This window comes from Macrobrachium rosenbergii, chromosome 2, assembly GCF_040412425.1.
Source record: "Macrobrachium rosenbergii isolate ZJJX-2024 chromosome 2, ASM4041242v1, whole genome shotgun sequence".
Lineage (NCBI taxonomy): Eukaryota > Metazoa > Arthropoda > Malacostraca > Decapoda > Palaemonidae > Macrobrachium > Macrobrachium rosenbergii.
Genome location: NC_089742.1, coordinates 93300688 through 93328394, shown reverse-complemented (window position 1 = coordinate 93328394; position 27707 = coordinate 93300688). Strand labels below are relative to the sequence as shown.

The following is a 27707-nucleotide window of genomic DNA, read 5'->3' as shown; positions in this document are numbered from 1 at the left end:
TGTCTTCTCCCAGGGTTAGGGGAGCAGGACAGGGATCTTCTTCTAGGAGTACCAACGAGACGAGAAGCCACCTCCTCCACAGACACAACACTATCACTTTTCACATGAGCTGACACTTTTTCAGAGAGCACTTTCACCTAGGCACCTAACTTGGACATTGCACTTACAATTAAATGAAGCTTTTGATCGAACCTTGATTCAAGACTGGCAATGGGGTCGGGATTAGAAGCATGGGAGTCTGGAATAGGAGTGTGTGGTAAAGAAGTCGGAGGACTAAGAATTGGAGAAATAGCAAGAACTGGTGATGAAGGGACAATGCTTTCTTCTACTAGCCTAGCAGAGTCAAGATTGGCCCTACTTTTGGCTTTAGAGCCGCCTTACTCTTTTTCTCCCTTTCAAGCTTAAGCAAGTAGATTTTAAAACTTTCCACTTCTCATCCCAGTCTTGACATTCAATGCCAGTTTTCTCAATATCACAATCCTGTCCCCTACATTTGACACATTTAGCATGACAGTCAACTGACGACTTAACTAGCCCAAAAGCGAGCACTGGAAGAACTAGTATCTGACATTCTGCAAAGTATAAAGTAACCAACTAACTAATGAACTAAAGAATCATAAGCTAAGCAAATACAATCACTAATGAAGCCAATAACCATGAAAGTTACAACAAATTCTGAATATGTCACCAAAAAACGATGATGGAAGGCTGCAGGAACAAACGATGTTGGTCAAACGCCAGCAGAAAAACGATGAGCTCTCTGCACCTGCACTAGGCAGTTGAATAGTAACCGCCAATTTTGAATTTTTAGGCTGCCGTGATTATTAAACAACAACTATGTAATTACTTGGAAAGTTACTTATATAAAAACTGTATTTAGGTAAAGTACCTAATGTACCAATGTTACCCCTATCTACGTTAAAAGAAATTGGTAAGGGCTGAATACTATATGAAATAAAATGTTCATGCCTGAATACATATAGGGATAATTTGATTACTTTTCGCCTTGGTAAGAATACAGTCGTAGTTGTATCAGAGTTCACGCTTAGCTGTAAGCCATATACTGTATTTTTAACAGAACAGTAATGTTGTAAGATCACACTGAAATGGTATTAAAGTGTTTTAAGATGATAGTTTAAGGTACATTTGGTGTTTGAACTATTAAAATAGGCAGTTATACGCATTTCTAGAAGGGGGGTTCCAACTTATCACGGATTTCAACTTATTATGGGTGGTTGTAGTTCCTGCCACCTGCAAATACCGGGGGTCAACTAGGTGGGCCACCAGTTAAATTCCTTCTTTCCTGAGCTCTCAAACAACTATTGCTGCTAATTTGTAAAGAATCTTTGGGCTAACGTTTAACATGAAAGGCAGGACATTGAATCTCTATGCTTCCTTCCCTATCTGAAACCCTAGGAAGGGCCAGATGGGATCAGTGATAAGAATGAGCCAATATATATGTCTTTCACATCTGTCAAGATGGTCCAAGTCCCTTGCGGAATGAGCAAACGTACTTGTGGAACAGTCATCTGAATCTTGTCACAAGATATAACTGCCCATTTTAATAGTTCAAACACCAAATGTACCTTAAACTATCATCTTAAAACACTTTAATATCATTTCAGTGTCATCTTACAACATTACTGTACCATTAAAAATATATGGCTTACAGCTAAGGGTGAACTCTGCTACAACTGTGACTGTATTCTTACCAAGGCGAAAACTAATCAAGCTATCCCTATATGTATTCAGGGCTGAACACTTTATTTCATGCAGTATTCAAGCCTTACCATTTTCTTTTAATGTAGATAGGGGTGACACTGGTACATTAAGTACTTTACCTAAATACAGTTTTTATGTAACTTTCCAGGTAATTACTTAGCTATTGTTTAACAATCACGGCAGCCTAAAAATTCAAAATTTGCGGTAACTATTCAACTGTCTAGTGTAGGTGACTAGACCCCCACCCACTTTCAGGGTAAAGAGAGGAACAATGTGGCAGAGAGCTCATCTTTTTCTGCCAACGTTCAACCAACATCGTTCATTCCTGTAGCCTTCCGTCATCGTTTTTTGGTGATGTATTCAGAATTTGTTGTAACTTTCATGGTTATTGGCTTCGCTAGTGATTGTGTTTGCTTAGCTTATGACTCTTTGGTTCATTGTTAGTTGGTTAACCTTTACTTAAAAGAATGTCAGATACTAGTTCTTCCAGTGCTTGCTTTTGTAGCAAGGGATGTAAAACTAGGTTAGTTAAGTCATCTGTTGACTTTGATACCGCACGTGTCAAATGTAAGGGACAGGATCGTGACATTGAGAATACCTACAGTGAATGTCAAGACTGGGATGAGAAGAAGTGGTAAGCTTTAAAATCTTACTTGCTTAAGCTTGAAAGGGAGAAAAAGAGTAAGATGGCCTCTAGAGCCAAAAGTAGGGCCAATCTTGACTGCTAGACTAGTAGAAGAAAGCACTATCCCTTCATCACCAGTTCTTGCTATTTCTCCAATTCTTAGTCCTCCGACTTCTTTACCACACACTCCTATTCCAGACTCCCATGCTTCCAATTCCGACCCCTTTGCCAGTCTTGAATCAAGGATCGATCAAAAGCTTCATTTAATTATAAGTGCAATGTCCAAGTTAGGTACCCAGGTGAAAGTGCTCTCTGAAAAAGTGTCAGCTCATGTGAAAAGTGATAGTGTTGTGTCTGTGGAGGAGGTGGCTTCCCATCCCATTGGTAGTCCTAGACAAAGGTCCCTGTCCTGCTCCCCTAGCCCTGGGAGAAGACATACAGGAGGTAGAAGTGAGGCCAGCAGGGTTTGCCCACGGGCTGTTGCCCCTCAGTTGCACCTGTTTCCCCCCAGGTGTCGACAATTTTTCAGTGGAATTGTGTTAGTTTAAGTGCTCATCAACTCTCCTCCGACTCAGAAGCCTCCTGCCCCAACAAGAAGCACAAGTGGTGCTATCCTGCCTCCACTCCCCCTCTCAAGAGGCACTCTGACGGAGCTGACCGCTCCCCTCCTCCACTTAAGGAGCACAGATAGCCCAGTCTCAGCCCCCAACCCTCCTGCAGCTTCGCTGAGCCTCCTGCCTCCTCTGGGCTTGTTCCCAGGTGTAGGGCTGGGACAGTCCGGAGTCACTTCCCATGCATGTGGAGCACCCGCTTCAAAAGGGGTTCTGGTGCTATTGTTGTCCGCTCTTCTGCTGTTGGAGAGATCCTCTAGCAGTGACTGAAGGCTTGCATGGCTCCAATTCATACAGAGGTTTCTTAGGCTTAAGAAGAAAACACTTTCAATTCTATTTTTTCCCAGATTCCCCATTTCCAAGAAGAGCATATGTTGTGTAATTCTGTTGTCAGGCTTGTTCAATGAGTTGTGCAACAACAGACTTGACAAAAAGGACTGAGAGTTGGGGAGAGAAGTGTTGGAGCCCACCAATGCTTCCTTTTGAGCCTTAATGCAACTTCAGGAAGTCGCAGATTACTCCCCATAGCGCCCACATTAAGTATTTTGGCTACTGCATTGAACATTGTTCTGGAAGACTCTGGAAGCTCTTTAATAGCTACTGCCACCGAAGTAGTAGTAGAAGTTATAATATTGAGGTGGAGCCCAACATAAAATTCAGCCATGGCTGTTGAGATTTTTCACATAGGGGTCCCAAATTACTAGGTAGCCATGTCCAATGAGAGCCTTCCTCTCAAAAGGAAGGACAAGTGCTGCCCATTCCTTCATAGAACTCTGAGATACTGGGGTGGCAGAGAAAAATTGCTTTACTTCTGCCATTAATTCTTGTTTCCCAGTCACTGCAAAATTCTGAAATGCTGTTTTCACATGACTGATTGTTTTAAAAGTGAAGGTACAGAAGGCTGATGCCTCCTGGAGAGGGTATTGGTTCCCTAAAATTGTATTTGTGCTATACTTTCCATTAAACTGGAAAAGGGTTGCTTCTATGGCTTTCACTGATAAGCAGGACAACCATCTCCTTTGGAAATTTCTGAATTCCTATTGGAGGGACCAAGTGCCATTCACAATAGGAAAAGGCTGCTGTGTCCAGAAATTCGACATGCTCAACCTCAATCATAGTTTTCCTTTCATTAATCAGGTATTTTCCATCTGGCGAAAGGATGCACAATGAGGCATCACACTAAATGTTACCAGTATTGTTCTCAAGGGCAGATATTGGTGCCCGTACTACATTCTGATTTGGGGTTTTGTAGTCTGAACTGGTCATACTATTGTTGCCATTCAGAACTTTAGGAATTACCCATTCTGATTTCAATGGGGATCTAGACAGCTCATTCAACTTCTTTTTGGGCTTGGGATTTTTATTACCCTGTTCTCATGACCTTGGGATTTTTATTATCTTGTTCCCATGACCTAAGTTTTTTGGTGAAAGAACCAATCTCTGCCTGGAAAGGCTGACCTGAATTACTCTTGGAAATCATGGATAACATCTCTGATATGCTCGTGCTCAGTAGCAAGGACATCCTTGCTACTCTTCATGATTTCCTCTTGGAATTCTGAAAGTACAGTAAATGGAATTTCCCTATCGGGGAAGCTTGCTTGAACCGATTGAGCCAAGGCAGTAGTATCACAACTGCCTGCCAGGACAGAAGTCCTGGATAAACCACTATACCCCTTAGAAGGTGCAGACACTTCAGATGGGGTTGAAACCCTATCAGGGGTCCCCTTTGATATCTGACTGCTGCATAGGAGAGGCAAGGTTCTCTCATCTGAGTTATCTCTCCCATGTAAAGCAGAAGAATGACTGTTCCCTAGATCTTCCAGATTCAGAGGGAAGATTTCAGGGGTTATATCCACTTCATGTTGGGTATTGGTGGCCTTTTCCTAAGGAATGACTCTTCGTCTCCATAGAGTAGTTGAAGTGGTAGTTCCTAAAATCTACTGCTTTTGGAGTATTAGCCCAAACGAGGATTCTGCTCGGAGAGGGATAGAAACACATTTTGCCGAAACAATGTAGTCTCCTTCCGTATGCCTACCGAAACCTATGACTCACAGAGACAGTTTAAATGGAGCTCTTCCATCATTTAACCTTGCTGCCAGGAGCACGTTGCATATTTCACGCATGTCAGGCAACTAACCAAATTCTCCTTTATTCTTATGGCAGGTAGTTATGACCCATCTCCACAGGTAAAAAGTAGATTGAGCAATTCACTGCATTTGCTGATCTGTAACAGCCCAGTAATGATAAAAGGAACATGTGTTTATTAAAAACTACCTACTGTGTATTTCAGGAAGTTGAGTTATTGTTTTTTGCCAATACCTTTCAAATTAATTAATGGATCGGTGTGTTACTTTGCAACAGTGTGTTTCACACCTTCCCTTAATTTTGGTAAAAATTCAGTTTCCAAATTCAGCTTTTCAGGGACATTACTCTTGAATTTGATGGGGTAGCCAGCAAACCGATTAACGCTTTCGAACATACGAGCTTGGGTACTACTGAACTTGTCTTGAGTGTCTACTTGCAGTAAATTGCTCACTACCCCCAACTTTCCTCTTTGACTCACCACTGAACTTCTCCTACTTTTCAACGTCATTACACCCTGTAGCATATGTTACTTTCTTTATGAATGCGATTGCTTTCATTTTGTTTGCATAATTTTGTGATGAAAAGTATTTCATGTTTGTTCTAAATACACTGTTCTACATGTATAATGAAAAATAATGGGTTAAAATCACAGAACAGTTTATAATCATTTGAGACAATGTACGCTGTATCATAGATGTATGTTAATAAATCAGTTTTATCTTTCCCTTATTCCCTTATATAGCATAATTATATGACCGTGAAATATAACCATAAGCAATATCTTACCTATTCAGATTTGTCCTTAATTTTTGGGCAACTTTCTCCCGGCTGTAAACTTCAAGAAGACATAGCAAATACATTTCCGCATCAACGGGGACATTTCAACATGTAACCCATAACTCTGAACAGTGACGAGACAACCTTCACTGTAGTTACTGGATACACAAGTGATAAACCCGTCGTTTAACCCGACATTTCATTCAACTACAAAGATTTTGGAAACCCCTAAATTCTGTATAATTATGTAGGTCGTTAGCTCATTTCATCCTACATTGCTCTGTTGAGAGAGAGAGAGAGAGAGAGAGAGAGAGAGAGAGAGAGAGAGAGAGAGAGAGAGAGAGAGAGAGAGAGAGAGTCGGTGGTAGGCGGGATAATTACCCCAAGAGTGCTTATCCGAATGAATTCAAAAATCTTGACAGGTAGGTTTGGCTATGTCATAAAATTCAAGGGTAAAGTGCCTTTAAAATCTGTTTGGACATGGAATTTTTATATAAAAAAAAATTAGGGGAGGGCTGGCATGGCTACACGTGTCTATGATTGCTGTTATGTCACATCCATAAAATAGTACATAGTAATATATTAAAATATTATTTCACAATTAGTACAATAACACTGCCTTAAAGGATTTACTCATAAATCTTCCAAACTTACTTAAGACAAAATTAAATGAATACCTACCCAATATACTTCTATACATTTTATAACTTTGTTTTCCAGGTCTATTCCCAAGCACCAAGTTAAAGTTATAGGCTACGTTAGTTGGTACATAATTAAAATAATTAATTAATCATTGGAAATATTGTACCAAATTTATATAAATTCAGTATCTCCAAGATTTTAATTTTGTTTGACAAAGCTCACCATTACAAAAAAGTACTTTTTATATTCCTGTAGGAAAAAGATCATCACGACAATTATGAATGTATTTCTTTTAACACTTTGAAAAGAACCCCAGTATTAAGGAGAATTGAGAAACTCTATATCACAAAATCCATTTAGTTTGATTATGAAATACTTCAGAGGAAATACTTGCCTTTAGTAAACACCAAGGCTTGTAAGTCAAGCATGACGGGAACTACTATCATGGCTATGTTTGTAAACAAGAAGTTAGGCTAACCTGATTTACCCTTTCAGTAACCTCAAATTATCTATCAAATGTTAAAAAAGTCATTTACTAATGAGTTTCACTGACATAAATTGCCAATATTATTGCATTAATGCTAATTATCACTGTTAAACATGAGAAAAACAGCATGGTAATTACTGCATAGCCTAGCGATCTGATCCTAACTACTCACCTTGCAGAAGACCTACTGGCTCCTAATTTTAATAAATACTGTACAGTATAAGCTTACCCGTTAAAATTCTAAGGAACAAAAACTTTTCACTGAATCTTAAAACTATGTGCTTAGCTTGAAAATCTACAGGATGATCGAAAAATGCAGTCAAGAAATTTTTCAGGGGTAATACCGGGGACAAGTGAACTCTGGGACAGACAAGAGAGTAACGAGGAAAACAGCTTTGTATGTATTTGCTAAGTATGTATTTGCACTGCTTGCAATGAAGATTTATGATGCATTAGAAAAAAAGAAAGTCTTGATGAAAGTACCAGTAGTTAAGCCATCCACTGTGCCTTCATGCTCCTAAATGATAATGGGTTCTATTGAGAACATAATTAATTCACACAAAGTACGTATTTGTTCATCAGAAAATATCTTTGTTAAAGAAACAACTAGTGAGATATTTTCCTGTAACAGAACCTTCAGTTCCTCATATTGGCTTAAACTCCCAAACAGTTTTATTGTATTAGTATGAAAGGTACATATTCCTTTGCGGTTTGACATTTCTTTCTGTGGCTCATTATTTCACTGAACTTTTTGACCAAAGACCTGTCAAAAATAAAGATGATGATGACAGGTGTGGTGATTACCAAGGCTACTCAGAGAATAACTGGGAAGAGCAGGAGACTATTAAGTGTCAGCATTAGCTGGCATGGTTCTGTGGCATTTAATGCATCAATTACTTGGCGCAATTTGATGTTACATAAATGAGGGATCAGAAATTGGATCTTCAACTTAAGTTTAAGTTATTATTACCATTACAAACCAAACTGCAACCATAGTTGGAAAAGCAGAATGCTAAAAGCCTGAAGGCTCCGACAGGGAAAAATTTAAAGTAGAGAATGAACCATGAATGAGAAATAATAAAGGAAATAAGATGCATAAATAAACTATGATGTGAGATTCATGTCAGCCTGATCAACAATGAAAAATTAAGCACTAAGTTTGAACTTACGAAATTCTAGTAATTCAACAATGTGATTAGGAGGATCACTCTATAATTTGGTCTCATTATCAAGACAACTTCTAGAAATATATGTGGTGTATAACTTAGCATAGGAAAAGGCAAAAATTTTAGAATTGGCCGAATATCTAGTATTACGTGGTGATGGTGTAGTCCTGGAACGGTTAAACTATGTCTATCATCCAAATAAGGGCTGCTCAGAAAGAATTATCATTGAACCTGTACAAAATCAAAAATCATACAAAGTTCCGTCCAATTTTCCCTACAAATATTAAAAGCAATACCTGACATAAATAACAATAATATATATAGAAAAGGATATATAGTGTGCATTTTCATGGGGTAAAAAGAATGTATGAGTCTTCATTATGCTTTTTTAATTACTATTTATGGAGAGTAAGAAGTTTACATTCTCAGCTAACTTTACATATCATTCTAACTATAATTTATTTGTTTTATATTCTCAGGTAACAAAATAAAATATAATTTTATTTGTCTTCAAAATAACAACCTCAACATTCCATTTTCTATTAAGCTTGTAAAAAGTAAACCAACAATGGAGTGTGTTCTACCACAAATGAGTTTTGGTGACCCCTAAATCTCACAGGAATGAATGCTTTATTAGAATTTCTATAATTCTGATTAACAAAAGGACTTGTGGTGGCATGGTGTCATTAACAATCTGTAGAGCATTTGGTTACACCATCTTCACTAGCAATGGTTTTACTCACCAAGACTGATTGCATATTCCTATTCAAGTTGCAAGTACATGTATTTGCAACAGATTATCATGTGTCCAACCAACCAAGTGAAAAAGGGTAAACATGATTAATGCCTTATCATAAATGGAGACCATCAACATCATTTGAGAAGAATAAGTGTAAGCTTAGCTTAATTGTTGGGGCAAAGACTGCTTCAAAAATGCAATTAACACCAGTAAATATGTTGACAGAAAGCCTGAACAGAATGCACGAAGTCCTACCCCAAACATCAGGCCATCATTAAAACTTTCAGGTATCCACTGAGGTAGTTCAACTTTTAAGATAACCGTATGAAAAATCCTCTAAATATCTCTCCAAAGAGAAAAAAACCAACTACAATTGAGTGAAAAATATATTAACCTCAATTGGTAAGATTTTTTACCTGAACTCAAGTACAACTTCCATGTGATAAAAAAATCCCTCACCACAGCAAAGTAGTCATACATGAAGATGTCCCCAGGGAGTTTGATATACTATATACAGTAGTCACTAAGATCAAGATTTAAGAATCAAAACGTATGCACATGACACTGAAGGCAATGTAACTCAAAAACAATTCAAATGAATTTTGGTGAGAGTAATTTACTCGTAGTTGGAAATTGTCTGGAAGATCAACGGCAGACAAGATGTCACCATTCCTAAAGCCTCCGTCCATTTCATTTTCAGCATGTAAAATTAGCCTCCACACACTTGAGGCCTTTCTGATTATGAATATAAGATTGCAAAATTCAGGGAGAGGGGGGAGGATGTATGGAAGAGAACGCCAGTTATGGTGCTAGGACTATTGCCACTGGGAAAACTGCCAATGGGAAAATTGCCATTGGGAAAATTGCCACTGGGAAAATTGCCCATCTAGGAATATTGCCACCAGGAATATTGCCACCCATTAACATACTTAAAAAACACATAAAATGTGATTGTAATCAATAATAGTTAAAAAATATGGGTATATGGGTGACAAAAGAAAGCAAAATAAAAATATAATAGTTTATTTCAAAATAAACATGTTAAAAATGACACTGTAAAGAGCACACTTTATAATGACAAGTAATAAATAAAAAAAAAAATAGAATGGGACTTGTTCATTAAAAAACAGGCTTTGATGTAGGAAAAACCTGATTTTGGTAGTCGCTGTTGATTCCTCAAGGAGTTACTCTCCATGCTCTGCCAGAGCTCCATGGGTGACCAAACTGATGTCAAAGAATTCTCTTACAGCTGGTCTTGTGGCCAGGTATTGTGCCATAGTGATAAACACTGTAACACTTGATGGAGTATATAATGGACTCAAAGATAAGGGGGCACTTTCCCAAATCTCTACAGCGAGGCTGTATACCCAGGTTCTTCCATCGCCAAAACCTGCTTAGAAGAGGAAATGATTAATGCGCATGTACAGTCTGCCACAGTGTCAACAACAGACCCGATGCGGAGACCAAGAAGCATTACTTTGTGTTGGTCAATGCAGGATGATCCCTTGCCCAAATCCCATGCTTTTTTGTCAGGGAAGTGGGAGAGTTTTGAGGACTCAACAGCAACTGCCAAAAATAGGGTTTTCCTATGTCAAAACCTGTTTTTTATAGCATAGTCGCTTGTTTCGTCCTCAAGGAGCTTTACAAAGAAACTGACAGGTGACGAAAAGGCTTAAGCTCTCAATTTTTAATCCTAACACCCCAAAGAAAAAACATTTCTGGTCTGAGGTCAAGCCACAAATTTCAAGCCACATTCTTTATTCTAAATACTCTTCAGGTTTTTGGTACCAAAGAACAAGAAACTATACACAAACTTATGTTTTAGGATGCAGTTCTACAGTGACTTACCTAAGCATGCTGGGTTTGGTTGCAGTACTGTCGCCCTTCTCCCAGCAATGGTTAGCATACTCACCATCAATAAGACCCCTGGTTTTCTGCTGTAGCACCTCGGGGTTAGGACTAACCATGCCACCTACTGATACTCCAGTGTAGTCAAATTTGTTCGAGCTTGTGGCAATAATGTTTTTTTAAAAATACTGCCTCTGATGACCACCCTGTACATTTAGAGACTTCTTCGAAAGAGACATTTCTGAAGAAGGCCAATGACGTACTTAGTTTCCTAATATCATGTGGCCTAGGAAAGAAGTGTGGATTTGCCTTTTCAATGAGAGACAGTACAACCATTCTCAGCCCTTGTAGAGAGAGAGAGAGAGAGAGAGAGAGTGGTTAGTCTGTGCTAAGGTGTAGGAGAATCGGACCTTCTGGGATGTTTGCCGTGACTTCTATGTTAACCTTAAATGCTGGAACCAGGCATAATGTCTTGCCTGCTAAATTGAGTTTTCTTATCAGAATAAGAGATTTCCTTCTAAAAGGATCCATATTCTTAGCCAGGAATGATGGGTCAGGGGACAATAATAATGGGTGGTCAGCTGTTTGCGTGATGTATCTTCCTCGTCTGAGAGAGCCCAGTTCACTAATACAAGCTCCTGATGCTAATGCAATCAAGAAGATCACCTTTTGTAGCATGTGAGTTGTGGTTGTATTGGGTCCGCTGAATTGAGGGGTTGAAAGAAGTCTAAGCACCTTGTTCAGGGACCAAGTAATTGGAAGCCTTTTGGGAGCAGGTCTTTGTAGAGCAAAAGACTGCAGAAGGGAAGTGGCAACTTCTATACTAAAGTCAATCCCAAATCCATAAAGCAAGGGTTCCATTAATACTGCCTTGTATGCCACGACTGTTGTAACTGCAAGGCATTTGTCTTAAAAAATCGTACATAAGAAAATTTAAAAGTGTTTCCATAGAAATCTCAACTGGTATTGTTGGATAGATGATGTCCGTAACTTTTGTACTAGGTACCTAGCAATGTTGGGCGAGTAATTTTCATGGTAGGCAATATTTTAAAAATCCATACGTGAAGGTCTCGGCTCAGAAAGGAGGATGCTGTCTGAGATAGAACAGCAGACAGTAGTGGAACTGATCCCTTTGCCCATTGTTGAAATAATAGGAACCAATGCCTATTTGGTCAATTTAGGGCTATTAAGTAAGCTGTTCCTTTGGAGGTTAGAAGTTTGCTCAAAACCTTCAAAATCTGGGACAGTGGAGGAAAAAGATATATCCTCCATTTGTTCCAGTCTTGTAGGAAGGCATCTCTTGCTGTTGCTTGACTGTCCAAGTTCGGAGACACATACTGGAGTTTGTGATGGCGAACAGATCCACTTCTGATTGTGGAAGCATGTTGACTATTGTTTGAAGAGAGTGAATGTCCAACATCCACTCTGTTGAGGCTGTCGTTTTCCTTGGTAGAGAGTCTGCTATTACGCTGAGAGGCCCCCTGAGGTGAACTGCAGACAAGTACCACTTCCTTGCTTGCACCATCCAAAGGTTGGCTTGCTTTATCATACTGAAAGGAGGTGAATGTGATCCCAACCTCTTGATGCAGGACATTGCAATCATGCTGTCTAGACCCCATAAAATGTGTCTCTCTCCTGGAGGAGGTTTGTATTTCTTGAGAGACAAAATGACAGCCATCAGCTCCAGAAAATAGATATAACAATTCCTCAGAGTAACTGACCACCTCCCTGCCACCTGACGATCCTCCCAATGTCCTCCCAACGAGGCATCTGTGTGTAATGTCACATACAGATGGAAGATTCAGATTGACCTGTTTTGCAAAAGATTCCTTCCAGGTCCCAGGCCAAAGTCTCCCAAACTTTTTGAATCTTTTGATGAGGTCGACCTCGAATCTTTTTTCTTCCATGTGATAGCCAGAATTTGTTCACATTTTTTGTTGCAATCTGAGTATTGCATCTTTTACTGACATGAGCTGCAGCAGGCCCATCATATGTTCTAATTACAGTCTGGAAACTCTGGGCTGTGCAAGGAAACTTTTGAGGACTTGCCTTATTCAGTTTTAAGTATGATGGGGAGAGACAACAGGCAGTGAAGAGTATCCAAACACAATCCAGTCCCAGCCACTGAAAACATTTGCTGCTGTGAGGCGGGATTTTTTTTCCAATTTATTATAAAACCTTTTGACTGTACTCTGTTGACCACTGCTCTTAGGTTTTCTTAAGCATTCTTTTCTTGTGGGCCCCAATCAACCAGTTGTCTAAGTAGGCTATTTAGTTGTATTCCCTCTTGTTTGAGTTCTCAAACAATTACCACTGTTAAATCTGTAAAAAATTCTTGGGGCAATGTTTAGCCCAAAGGGCATGACTCTGAACCAGTACGCATCTTTCCCTATACGGAACCTTAGGAAGGGGCAGAAGGGAATGGCGATATGGACATACCAGTATGCATCTTTCAGATCTACAGAAACTGTCCAAGTCCCTTTTGGAATGACTGAACATATTTGGACAACGGTATTTATCTGAAACTTTTGGCAAACAATGTGCTTGTTCAATGCTGATTAGTCAAGAATCAATCTTCGTTCGGAGGAATCCTTTTTTGGGGACACTGAAGAGACGCGCTTGGTGGCGAATATACCCACGTTTCTCTATGGCTCCCATTAACAGGGCTTTTATGCCCGTAATCTTCCAGAGAGGGGGGGGTCTGGTTTTTGGAAGAACCCCTTTAAAGGAGGTGGAATGATGAGGCTGCTTCCATTCATTGGACAGATGGGTATCGTTCTCAGCTAGCACTCTGCTAGCCCCGCATTCGATTCTCCGACCGGCCAATGAAGAATGAGAGGAATTTATTTCTGGTGATAGAAGTTCATTTCTCGCTATAATGTGGTTCGGATTCCACAATAAGCTGTAGGTCCCGTTGCTAGGTAACCAATTGGTTCTTAGCCACGTAAAATAAATCTAAGCCTTCGGGCCAGCCCTAGGAGAGCTGTTAATTGCCTATTCCTTGGCAGAATTTCCCAAAACTGGATGACCATGGCAAATGGTTTTAATTCTGCCATTGCCTTCGTTTTTTAGTCACTATAAAATTCTGAAAATCTGCCTTCACATGATTAATAATTTTGAAAGTGAAGGGACAGAAGGCTGGGTCTTATTCAAAATGGAAGTAGAGATCCATTTTTCGTTGACCTGGTAAAGGGTGTCTTCTATAGCTTTTAATGCTTTAGGCACAGGTATGAGAACTGTTTCTGTTAGTGGTTTCTCCATGTCTGGTGAAGGTGTTACCAGGTGCCATTCCATGCTAGGGAATGCTGCCCTGTCTTTAAATTCTACATGTATAACTTCAATCATATTTTTCTCTCATTAACTACTTACCATCGGGAGAGAAAATGCATATTGAGGCATCTTGCCAAAGATGGTCAGTATCATCAGGGGTGAGTATTGGAGCCCTTATTATGTTTTGATCTGAAGTTTTTTATTCTGAACTGACCATTTTGTTGTTTCCAGTCAGAATTCTAATATTAGACCTTGTTTGGGCAGCATTTGTATCTACTCTCACTTTTCAGTTACAGGATGCAGTTCTTTTACACTTTGGGGTGTACATGACTGACTTAATTTCCTTTTTGGAATCATGCATCATGTCCCTTATATATTGCCATTCTGTGGCAAGGACATCTTTGGTGTTACTCATAATTTCCATGCCGAATTGATCAAATGCCACATACTATGTATTTCTTTTGGGGGAGCTTGCACAATCTGACTAAGCTTCAACAACTAAACTGTAACTGCCATTTAACCAAGGGGCATAAGTCTTGGGTGAGTTACTATACCCCTCCGAAAATGTAGTCATTTCAGTCAGAGTTAGGTGGATCCTAGTATCCCTTTTAGGGGAAAGATCCAGTTCAGCATCGATAGCTGCATGGGGAATAAAATTCCTTCTGGAAGGTTTCTCCCATGGTTAGCTGAAATTTGTGTCCCTGATCCTTCTGGGTTCAGCAGGGCCATTTCAATGCCAATGTCCACTTCATATTCCTTAATAAGAATGTCACCCTCGTGTAAAGATTCCTCTACTTCCTCCGTGGGGTTAACCTGGGGGGTACTGGGGATTGATGTTACTGGGTTTTGGCCCAAACATAGGTCTTGTTCTGAGAAAGGGTTAAATAACTACTGCCAGAGTTCTGCCAGAAAGATATAATCTCCCCGTTCCTCACCCCTACTGAATCCTAGGACCATCAAGACAGCTTAAAACAAGCAGTTTCATCTCTAAAACTTGCTGCCAGGAGCATACTACAAATTTCACACATATCTGATGACCAAGTAAATTTTCTTTGTTTTTTACAAGGCCTATGCTCATGGCAGGTTGTGTGGGCCAACCCAAGCTACTTTTTTATATGGCTTGGGTTAATGCTTCTAATATAATCTATGTTAAGCTAAGAACAGAGGATTTCTTAGAGGGTTCTCACTTAACCTATTCTAGGCCACTGCCTATTTTAGGCTTATTTAAAACTTAAGGATATAAGCTATACAGAAAATAACCATCTTATAATCTGGTTTTCTGTTTTATGTGGCCAAGACTAACCTTTTTATCTGATATTCACCCACCGCTATTTAAGGTTATTAGTAAGATATTCCCCTAAAATGGGATTCCTATTAATCTGGTTAGGCTACTGCCTGTTCCAGGTTTATAACACCTTTAAGGATATAGGTTACATAAGACCCTACTAGTATGTATCCTCACGGATAGCTACCAAGTCGTAAAAACTAGGTTATTTTATTGAGCCTAGCATACTGTTTACATATAATCCTAGTCTTATTTGTTCTTTCCTAGCTTAGTATAGGGTACTGCCTAATCCAGATTATTACAGATCACTCTTAATTGTATAGGCTATATAAAAACAGAAACTTACTAATATGTGAGCTTATCGTTATGCTACTATTTTTGTCTAACACAGGTTGTTGTTTATATCCAGTCCTAGGCTATTTGGTCTACTATATAACACAGTAATTCACTAATATGTAACCTTACAGCGAAGCTATCACTTACTCTAATCTAGGCTACTGCCTAATCTGGATTATTGAATTCACACTTAAGGTTATGGGTTACATAAAACACAGTTACCTTAGTATGTAGCCTTAAAGCTAGGCTACCATCTCATCCAGCACAGATTATTATTTCATCTATTCCTAGGTTACATGGTCTAGGCTAACAATTTAGTCCAATGATGGGATGTTTTGTAAAAAATTATCACTTAATATAAGGTACTGCCTAGTCCTGGATTATTTAGATCGTGCTTAAGTGTACAGGCTTATATACTGTAAAAGGAAAAAAAAATTACTAATATGTAGCCTTATAGATAGGCTACCAATTTATTTTGCCATGATATTGTTATTATCTGATCCTAAGGTCCTAGGTCTAAGCTAGGCCACTTAAGGATACGTAATCCTAGGTTATAGGCTAGGCCACTTAAGGATACGTAATCCTAGGTTATAAGCTAGGCTACTTAAGGATACATAATCCTAGGTTACAGGCTACAGACAACATCCACTATTAATCTAATCTAAATTATTCTCACTTACTGCCTAGATTATCGTAGACATTGTATAATCTGAAAAGATTTTCTATATTAATAATAAGTTGTGGAACAATTCTTTTAGTTAAAACATTTAGTTATAACGACAAATTCTTAAAAACAATTTGTGCTTTATGAACTAGCAATCAACAATGAGCAAGTGCAACCACTGATGGCAAGAAATGCCAGGTCCTGGCTTTTCACACAAATTAATTATTGATTCCAAAAGTTTAAAACTAAAATTTTACCTGGAACTTAATAATAAGAACTTATCTTGCTATTTTTTATATTTTCATGATCCTCACTAATGAAATCGCAGAAAAATTTCTAATTTTTTCAGAGTGCTGGTAATAATAAACCACTTCATTGACCGAAGAGAGAAATGGTTCTTTGTCTCCGCATCGGGCCTGTTGTTGACACTACGGCAGACTGTGCATGTGCATTAATCAGTTCCTCTTCTAATCAGGTTTTGATGATGGAAGAACCTGGGTATATAGCCTCACTGTAAAGATTTGGGAAAGTGGCCCCTTATCTTTGAGTTAATTATATAATCCATCAAGTGTTAAAGTGTTTATCACTATGACATAATACCCAGCCACAAGACCAGCTAAAAGAGAATTCTTTGACATTTGTTTGGTCACCCATGGAGCTCTGGTAGACCATGGAAGGTAACTCCTTGAGGACGAAACAAGCAACTACACTTTCAAAAAATATATGCATATTGTAAGCAATAGAACCTAAATACTTCATTTTATCATCACAGGTACTATAGTTTAGGACTATATTTTCTAGTCTGGCATTCAAGTCTTTGTACTTCTTTTCTGGAAGTGAATCACCTCGTTCAAATTGAATTAGCTTAACTGTTGCTAGGCATTCCACATCTTTGAGTGCGTCAATTAATCTCCAGATGTTGGGGTGGGAGTTATTTACAGATTTATTCAAGAAATTATGAAATGCTTCCACGTTGTTGTCAGCGCAGGCTAAAGAATTTACAATGTGGCTATAGAAGTGCCAAAAACTGATTGGAAATGTGGGTACAGCTCTTTGTCTGTTATTCCGCCTCCCTCTCTCAATTCCGATGTACGTAGATTCGAAATATGCTAAAAAATTCCAGTAGTATCATATCATCATCTGAGAGTTCTTCAAAAACCTCAATAACATCCTGGCTTGGCACAAAGGCAATGGCAGAAAAATGGTACATTTTCAGAGAAAATTCACTGTTGTTGTGGTATTCTTGTCTAAACCCAAGGTCAACCATTTTCCTATACAATGATTGTGAAAAATGAAAGAAACACCCATTAGGAGAAAGACTGGGGAAAACAGTCATTACTCCATCGATAGAAGCCTTTTCAAAATCAGTTGTTTTATTTTCAGGTCCTTCACTTTCAAGTTCACTAATTTTGTCATAATATTTTCTATACGTAATTCAGTCTTATTTGGTAAGAGCAAAGACACGGGATGCTCAGTTTATCTTTTTGCACGAATGGTAAGCTGATAATAAATTTCTGGAGCCACATTAAAAGTACCATCAATTGCCCGATTTTTTAACCGTTTCAAATCTTTTATACCAGCATCAGATGCAAATATTGAAATACGATCCTCATCGTTAATACCCAAATCGTATTGAGGAAGAGTTTTCCCAGAATCTATGGCCGTAAATTCTGGCAGTATTGCATATTCCGTCCCTCCAGATGGCATGGATGGAAAACCTGAAATCTTCTGTCTACACTTCCCAATATTCCTGCTGTTACTTGTACTAAGCATTTCTGAGAGAGTAGCTTCATCGAGAGATGCAGTAGCTTGAGATGCTGTTGCTAGGATGCGACTTGATTGTTGAGATGTTTTCACTTTGGATTTGAAAGATTCCTGGGCAACTTTTGCATCTACGCAATCTTTCGTTGATGAATATTTATGTTCGTTAACATTTCAGAGCTTCAAAGTCATCTACTGAAGTTTTTGTATGAAGTCTCTCCTTGCAGTTTATTCTTTTCCACTGGCTACACATCCAATATATAACTGTATCATTCTTTTTTGTACCATGTTTATGATACATATACTGTAGCTCGTCAATGAGTATGTCGTTGCCCCATTCACTCTTGATTATAGAACCCATTATGGGCTGAAGTCAGCAGAAATATAAAATTCTTTTAAATATTTAAAGTTGTTATTAACTCAATTAAATGATAGGTGATAGAAGAGCAGTTTGTAGAGATAATGAATTGTTATAATACTCACTAATTGGGAAATTGGTAATTTCTTTAATAACAGTGTTTCAAAAATGCTTTAGCAATTTGGAGAGATAAACAGTTATTATAACAGTCATTAACATGAGAACATTTGGAGCAATACATGAAAAACTACTTTGAGTAGGGGAAAAAAAAAACTACTTTTCTTAACTCTTCAGGTCTGGTCTATTTTGTCTTTTTATTCATTGTTTTAGTTCAATTGTGCTCTATGGCAACACTAATAAGCTAAAATCTAGTAATCAACCAATGCACTTTGTTAACAATCTGAGAAGTCATACAGTACAATTAGCAAACTTTTAAATTGTAGAGCAAGAAGATGCCACTCTGAATTAAGAGGCAAGAGGTGTAATTGCTGTGCATATTTCTCTGGCTAAGCTATCTAATATAACACTATCTTACAGTGGATGTCATGGATAGAGTGAAAGTCCATTGATTATTTTGTTATTGAGTTTGGTGTTATTTTACTTTTGTAATATTAAAAGATCTCTCCAGTATTCTGCCATATTCATAACTCTAACAAGAGTAACAAAACATGTACCCTAGCAATTTCTTGTAAACCTTTTTTGTGCCAGCCCATATGAGTGTGTATTACTTTGATTCAATTTGATTTTCTATCTTTGCTAACCTCTCCCCATCTCTCTCTCTCTCTCTCTCTCTCTCTCTCTCTCTCTCTCTCTCTCTCTCAAAAATGCTGTTCTCTGAGAAAATGTGCAGTTACAATTAAAACTGATAATGATATGGAATCAAAATTAAAGTTTCTATAACATAACAGACTGGAATGACCTGTTTAATGATCTATACTCCCATTCTCGAGAAATGTTTTTACTGTGGAGGCAAAATGCATGGTTAATCAGGCAGGTAACAATGCAGTTCAAACTTGTTCTAAGGAACTATTGATTACATGATAAGCAGCTGCAATGTCTAGAAAGGTAAATTTTGGCAACTACCTTTGTCTCTGGAATGACATTCAGTCCCTAAATCTTATGACCAAGAAACTATCAGACTTGGTGAAGCCGTCAGGGACAAGGGTATTGCAAGAATGTGGGGCAATCATTTCAGCTCTCATCAATGACATAAATGGTCAGGCTCCCAAAGGGAGGGAGGTCACCTCCTTTCTGACAACTTTCGATTTAATTTTGGCAATTGCATTACATCAGGTAACATCAGCAATGCCAAAAGAATTTACCTAACAAATTCTGCCACTCAGTAAGTTTCACTTCACTTGCTGAACTTTCTAATGCATCCATATTTCACCAATTTCTCCAAGAATTTCTGCCTTTGGTTCACTTGTTACCATTAATCAAAAATAACCTAAATGATGCAGCTGACCCAGGCAACTATTGCCCGACTGCTAACACTATAATCGCATCAATCTGTTCTTTTAGTGAGGCTTCTACCCTATCTACACACTTAACAACCACTTCAGATTTCAAGCTAACAAGTCAACTGACACTTACATATATCTGAAAGAATTTCTGAACTATTACCTATCACCAGCTTGTCTGCTTGTGAATTGTTGATGTGAGAAAAGCACTTGACAGAGCAAACTGTCTGAAACTTTCCCCAAAGCTTCACAGAAAGGGGTACAACCTTTATTCAACTGGTATATCATAATGCTAGTCTCCACACAACAACTGTGTGTCAAATGGGGTATTGTTGCACAACTTAAGCTCTTTAAACGGACTGTCTAGGTGCATTCTCTCCCCAAATCTATATAAAATATGCATACAGATGCCCTGAATGTCAAACTAAACTTACTCAATAATATGGTTCTAATCTTCGCACCTATACAATATTCAAGTTTTTCAGATTTCCTTAATGCAAAAATGGTAGTTGAACCTATTACTAAAATAAAAATATCCAAATTTTGATTAAGATTAACAGATTCTTTTTGTTCTCGATTCTCCACAAAAGTGTTCAAATCGATCTCACAATGCCAAATGGAATTCCCAGCTAAACAGTTCACTTTACAGTACTTACCGTTGATGGATCCCATGAATAAATCCCAGATATAACCTTAAAATATAATTGTTCAGAGAACTTATCTCCTTCACTGGCTCCCTGTTTCTGTCACTTATTTCTCCAACATGGTTAACTTCTTGGAGCTGGTCATACTAATTCCCCAAACTTGGGTAGGGGAAGTTAAAACTATTAGCTTTCAAGCGAATGGAGGGGACACTATACTGTGCCTGAAGGATCTGCTTAATCAAGAGATCAACTGTCTTCTCCCAGCAAGGCCAGAGCCAGGGCAGTCATAACCACCTCCCTCGCCCCTAGCTTGCCTACAGAGAACTAGTGGCAGTAGAGATGTGAAGAATTAAATGATTTTCAATAAAGTTACATTAAACAGTCTTGTCACTGGCAACCTAGTCTTCCTCCATGAACATACACTCAAGCATAATAGCATCTCAGTTCTATCTTTCTGCTTGTGAGAATCAATCCTTTGAAGAGCTAGTAAGAATCTTGTAAGAGCTATGGGAATTATTGATATGATTTGAAAAAGGGGTTGACACATGATTTCCAATTTGAAGACTGTCAATTTCAGCAGGAAAGGCCCTGAACTTAGAGGTAAGTTTTGATATGATTTGAAAAAGGGGTTGACACATGATTTCCAATTTGAAGACTGTCAATTTCAGCAAGAAAGGCCCTGAACTTAGAAGTAAGTTTTACCCATCATCTTCATAGTCAGGTTTAACCAAAGCATCTCTCCTTTAGGAATGGTCATAACTGAGCTCAGTGGCAAGTTGGAGCAGTAATAACTGTCTCACTCACAAGTAACCCTCATGGTCTTTGCAGTGCATCTAGACTGAAAAGACTGATGATGGCATAGTTCAACTGTGAAGGTATTTCACAGATGAATCTAAAGCCTTGAGTAATTTGGTTGGATGTTTTCCTGAATCAAAAGACTATTACTTTATTTGACAGTAGATTCCAAAAAGTTTTGGATCTCAACTGAGCTACTGTAGATCTTCCGCAACAGAAGCCAGTAGTAATCAAAATGCTACGTAGGTCCATAATGACTTCCTTTGCTGCCTTGGTCTAAGCAGGTCACGAAGACATTTACAAGATGTAGAAGAGTTAAAAATAAAATAAAAAAGAATACATTTACCTAAAATTTATCAAGTTCTACTCCCTCTTATGAGATATTCTGCTAATACACACAAACAGCCACTGATGAAACCATGACCATCCTTCCAATACTTGTGATGAAACAATGACCAAACGCAATAAAAAGTGAAAGTTTATGACCGTTAAAAGAAAAAAGCATTTAATGCTGGAATACTAAGTACCAAATACTTATTATAAGAAATGAGATGATTTTGCTTGATCCCTAAAACCTTTCTCTCTCCAAGGCACCCTTTCAAGATTGGAATACTAAAAGAGAAAACTAAGAGCTAAGCTGAGAAAAATGGACCCTATGCTAGTTTAAAAAACATCACTTTATTCTTGAAGATTAATAATATTTTCAATGTAAATTCCTTATTGTTCAACCCTTTGAATACTGAAGTGCGGGCCTTAATAAAGCAATGCTTTGTGCTTCATGCAAAAGCACATTAGGTTCTCATAGGCAAGGGTTTACATTTTGTATGAATGCACATCATTTCATGAAATTGTTGTTACCTAACATGCTGATCTTGAGCGTCTTTATTTTGCAGACAAATAAAAACCTTACCTGCCGGACAATGTGGAAGTTCAGCTTTGGGGATATTTGTTACACGCTGAAAGTCATCATGACAAGCATTACAAAAATGAGTTGTGCCAAAGCAGAAGAACACAGCTACAGAGCAGCAGTAACGACACTTGTACTCCAGGAAATCTGTACCATGTTTCGGGCACATCTGGGCCCGTGATACATCAGAGCATGCGCCACATACAAGCTCTCTTGGATCGTAATCATCACCAAGACCAGCTTCAACATCACATCGTGCCTCTCCACCGTAATATGCCTATAAAAAAAGATTTTTTAAAAAACAAATTTCATACCATACCACAAATGTATACAGGTACTCTAAAATGGCCTGAAAATGCCAAATTATAGTATTTTTTAGAGACTGTACTTACATCTTCAAAGTAATTTTTTCTCCCATAGATTTGCACTGTTTCTTTGATGAATTTGTTTTGCTATCTCACGAAGGTAAACTTTTAAACACGTTTGCCGAACAAGGTGCACAGTTTAGATGAATGTTATTGTAAAAATGTTTTCAAAGGCATATAGTGATAACAACAATATTTTTACTGTAATAAAAGTATTAATTAATCAATTTATGTAACCTGGTAACATATCTTTGCGCAAAGTCATCAACAAATTAAATATGCTTTTTTTGTGATAAACAACTAGAAAAGAGGAGAATCACCATATGAATGTCTACAGAAAAATCATGTAATTCACTGAAACTTTATGAAGACTACCACAATTTACATCAATAAATTGAATTAAAAATAATACAATCATAGCTTTTAAAAAAACCAGCTTCCTCAACAAATTTAAAAACACCACCAGATTTATGGACTCTAGAACACTGGAGGGTGGATAATTGCCCTCCTTATCTTGACACTCAAGAGAGGAAATGTATTTTTAAATCACTAACACACTAAACAGTTGCCATACAGTTAATGGTTTCAAGCAGTCACTGCAAAATGGCTGGAATTGCCTTGCCATTAAAAATCAGAGCATCACTACACCTTAGCAGAGGATCTGATTTTTGTGCCATTCAAGAGTGTACTTTTTCCCAGTCTACAGACCGTTTGACTCCTAGTTACTCTTAAGTATGTCAGTACTCAGCAGAACTTATTTTCTTGGCACCAATGGCTTATTTGAGAAAATCCATCCTAAAATGCCTCTGATTAATGGGTGCTTGAAACTATACCTTATTGCTCAGAGTACACTAAATGAATCACTGAAAATAACATCCCACTCTTCTCAGAATAAGACTTCCTTGAGCATCATTAAGATGGCATAAAGCTGTTGTGAAAATTGAAGAGCAACTGGGTAAGGAACTACAGGTAAACATCTTGAAAACCCACAACTAAACTAATGACAGCATCAGATTTGAAGCCCAAAATATAAAGAAGTGTTATTTCTAGGCTGCAAAGCATGGAAACAAATATAAGGCCTATTTCTAAATCCATCCAGATAAAACAATGAAGTAATTCACTTCAAATGAAAATGGCTTTAGGAAACTTGGGTGCATTGGGTAATAAGCAAAAATTTTTGTTTCTAATCTCAACCCTGGTTAGTGAACCCAGCTTCAAACAAACAGATCCTTGAAATGAAGTTCACAACTTATCTCACCAGCATCCACTACCCTGCTCTTCACAGGAGATACAGTTGCTGTTACTATTCAATGAAAACTTGCACATGCCCAAACTTCACATGAATACAAAAACAATATGCTGGTTAAATTATATGAGTCATCATATAAAAACTGCCCCTATGGTCAGCTGCATACAAGAAAATGTCTGAAATATTCCTAGGATGGAATTATGTCCCAAAAGGATTAGGCATCAATGTGCTGAAGCCCTTTCTTATACATTGACAATGTGTATTCAAATGATCTTTTATGGGTATTTCAGGGGTGAGAGGAACTGAACCTCTGGTCAATCTTGACAGTAGAAGTGCAATCAACTACCTGGGTGGTATGACACATAACATTAATTCATTTTAATTCTAGATTTCGAGCATTTACTTTCATATCAGCCAAAATTTTCCTCTCAAATACCATTTACAGAAATCTAGTATCTTTCCCTCACATAATTCTTAAGCCATTTGTAGCCAGAGCTGGATCAGGATGGACACACTTTGTATCCAGAAATTGAAAAACAATGTTTTTGCTACAAAAATCTAAAGCCATAATTTTCTTCTGCACTGTGTTAATACTCATTTGAAGACACTGATCTTCAACTGCAGGCACTCCTCTACTTACGAGTTACATTCGAATGGCTGTTCATATCTTGATTTGTTCATAAGTCCAACCTGATATATGCAGAGACGATATGTACAGTACTATTTATGTTTTTCATACTAAAACAATACTAGTATTGTACTGTATTTTATAGAGTATTTTATTAATATGAAAGATATATGAAACCTAAATGCATTAAGCGAATTATGATACTACTACAGTAAAGTAAAGTTTTAATTTATGATCACGGTTGTTCGTATCTCAAAGTTCGTAAGGTGAAGTTCATGAGAAGACGAGTATCAGCCTTTGAGCACTGATAAGCAAGGTAAAGTTATCATCAAAACAACTTACTAGATTTAGCTTGTCAGACTACATTTCTTACTGGAAATGTCTGAAGATCTCAGATGTCTGAAGACATAAAACTTGATTTCGTACTCAACAGAATAATAATCTCAATGATCCTATCTAAACCTGAAGGAGTGGGTTCCTTTTGTTGTCAGGGTAAGTGACCTCTCAATAATCCTATCTAAACCTGAAGGAGTGGGTTCCTTTGTTGTCAGGGTAAGTGACCCATCATGCCCTCCATGATGAGCCTTCTCCCATCCAGTCATTTCATTTTCTTTATGTTGCCTGTATCAAATATGGCTTGCACAACACTTAAAACTGTGCTCTTTTGTATCTGTGCTTTTAAATGCAAGTTTGTAGTGACGTTTCCATGTGCCTTTCATATTTTAAGATACAGCACAGTTACTGTACTACAGTGACAATTAATAAATTACTATATACAGAAACTCCTCAATTATCCTGATTGCCATTATCCAAAACTCTACATTATCTGGCACGCCCGGACACCAGCGATCAAGGCCCCAAAGACAAAGGATATATATAAATATCAAGAAATTTGGAAAAACTGCCCTATGATGGTTGGCAATGCTGAATGGCCTCATGAAAATGTTGGTAACACTGCGAATACGTGGACTGACCGAGAAAGGGTTTTTTTTTTTTTGGGGGCTCGAGAAGTTTCCATGGTTGGGGGTGTTGGATGACTTGGTGCCATTGGAGAGGAGGGGCAGTAAGGCAGGGTAGAGGAAGGTGTTGTTTTGGAAAGTGGGTGGAACTGGGGAGCAGTTTCTATGGCTGGGAGGGGGTGGGATGAAGTGTTGGATAGGTGAGGGTGAGGAGGGCTAGGTAGACTTGACTTGACATAACTTTTTTGGTTTAGTGTTTTTATGTTTATGATATAGTAATTCACATTTTATTAAAGGACATGTACAGTACTGAGAGAGAGAGAGAGAGAGAGAGAGAGAGAGAGAGAGAGAGAGAGAGAGAGAGAGAGAGAGAGAGAGAGAGAGAGAGAGAGAGAGAGAACAATGATTGGGGCATGTTTACATTTAAGTCCAAGTACAGTAACAACACAGTCATTCAATTTTGATTAATATTTTATGCTACAGTATTGTCATTTATATTTTTACTGTATTTTCTCATTTTTTATTCTTTAAAATCAAAAGATAAAAGCCATTGTGTGTGTAGAGAGAGAGAGAGAGAGAGAGAGAGAGAGAGAGAGAGAGAGAGAGAGAGAGAGAGAGAGAGAGAGGAAATATCAACAGTGATAAAATATTCTTTTGTGCACTGTTATGATGTGTGATAATCTCTCACTTATAATCAACTATACTTGGGGTTGTTTATGGTTTATTCGGGCAACTGCGCAACAACCAACCAAATCCCTCTGCATAGGTAAGTAATTCGACCTAGACCCACCACGCGACCCCATTCTAGCACAGAATTCAAACTGTTAACATGGCGTCTTTGCATTCATCTCACATTCAATTTGCCGCTGCAAGTCCGGTCACAATTATTGATTTGGTTAAATTATGTGACGATGAAAGTGAATTACATTTGTTTCTGATGAAGAGTGGCCTTTTAGGCGATTTTAGTGGTCCGTTCTTATTCCGGTAACACTCAAAAAACACGGGACATCACGGTCCAAACGGAACAGCCAGTGCCCGCCGACCAACACAAAAGAAGAAGAATCAACTTGCCAAAATGGTCAGACAATTCCGATTTTGAATAGGACAATTCCAATTTTGAATAAGGTATGTGTGTTTTTTATATATATAATATAAGGGGGGTACCATAGGATTCTCTTGGTTAGGATAGTAAATCATCAATAACTAGAGGTTAGGGGTCAAATTTCGTCCCCTGTAACCCCTGTGGGAAGCGCATGCAGCGCGATATTACTGCTTGCCAGAACATACATGCTTGCCAGGAATCATTCAAAATGCTGATGAGGCGCGAAGTGCCGTTCCACCACGCTGGAACTGAAATCAGAAATGTGTAAAGAATGACCGCAAAAATTTTGTGATAAATATTACTTTTCATCTTGTCGCCATTTTTGTTGTGCGTACCTCCGCCAATTTTCTTGTCAGAGCTTACTGCCATCTAGTGGTAGGTTCTGACTAGAAAATTAGCTGAAGCCATTCCTAAACTTGTAATGAAATAATATAGTAAATCTACCAGAAATGTGTAAAGAATGACCACTAAAATTTTGTGATAAATATTACTTTTCGTCTCGTCACCGTTTTTGTTGCGCGTACCTCCGCCAATTTTCTTGTCAGAGCTTACCACCATCTAGTGGTAGGTTCTGACTAGAAAACTGGCCAAAGCCAGGGTTGCCCCAATAAACAGTAGCCACTCCTAAACTTGTAATGAAATAGTACAGTAAATCTAGCAAAGCAAAAAAAAAAAATTGGCAACACGTACAAACGCATTAATTCCTTGGCAAGGGTAAACTTGCTGCAGCCTGTTTGGTTTTGTGTTGCCTGCATATGACATTCCCCTTTTAAATATTTTACGGTGATTATACATGAAACATCAACAGTGAAGAAATATTCTCTTGTGTGCTGTTATAATATGTGTGGTGATCATACTTAAGTCCACTAAACTTGTAATGTAATACGGTACAGTTCAGGCAAAGCAAAAAATATGACAACCCGTACCTACATATGCACGCACTCATTCGATGGTGTCATGAACTTCCAGGAGTTTGTTTAGTTTCATGTTTTTATGTTTATGGTGAGCTGTAATTATAATTTTACATAATAAAATAAAATAAATTATTACAAAAAACATGTATAACTTGGTAAAATTAGCATACTTTTAAGTGTGTCCTGTAAAAGAGGCCCCACACAGGGTTGTAAATAGTCACTTTCAACTTCCTGTGGAAGGTAGGGACAAATTTTTTAATTTTCTTTATTGCATCATGTGCCTTTGCATATCTTCCTCTTTCCATTGA

The 27707-nt window shown here is 38.1% G+C and overlaps 1 protein-coding gene across 1 annotated transcript in view; it reads right to left on the bottom strand.

Annotated features, from left to right (window-relative positions):
• Window positions 1-27707, bottom strand: part of hiw (highwire) — a 1788684-nt gene that overhangs the window by 2762 nt on the left and 1758215 nt on the right. Inside the window, 1 exon segment of the mRNA XM_067112237.1 lies at window positions 22186-22459. Coding sequence (XP_066968338.1) covers window positions 22186-22459 — 274 coding nt within the window.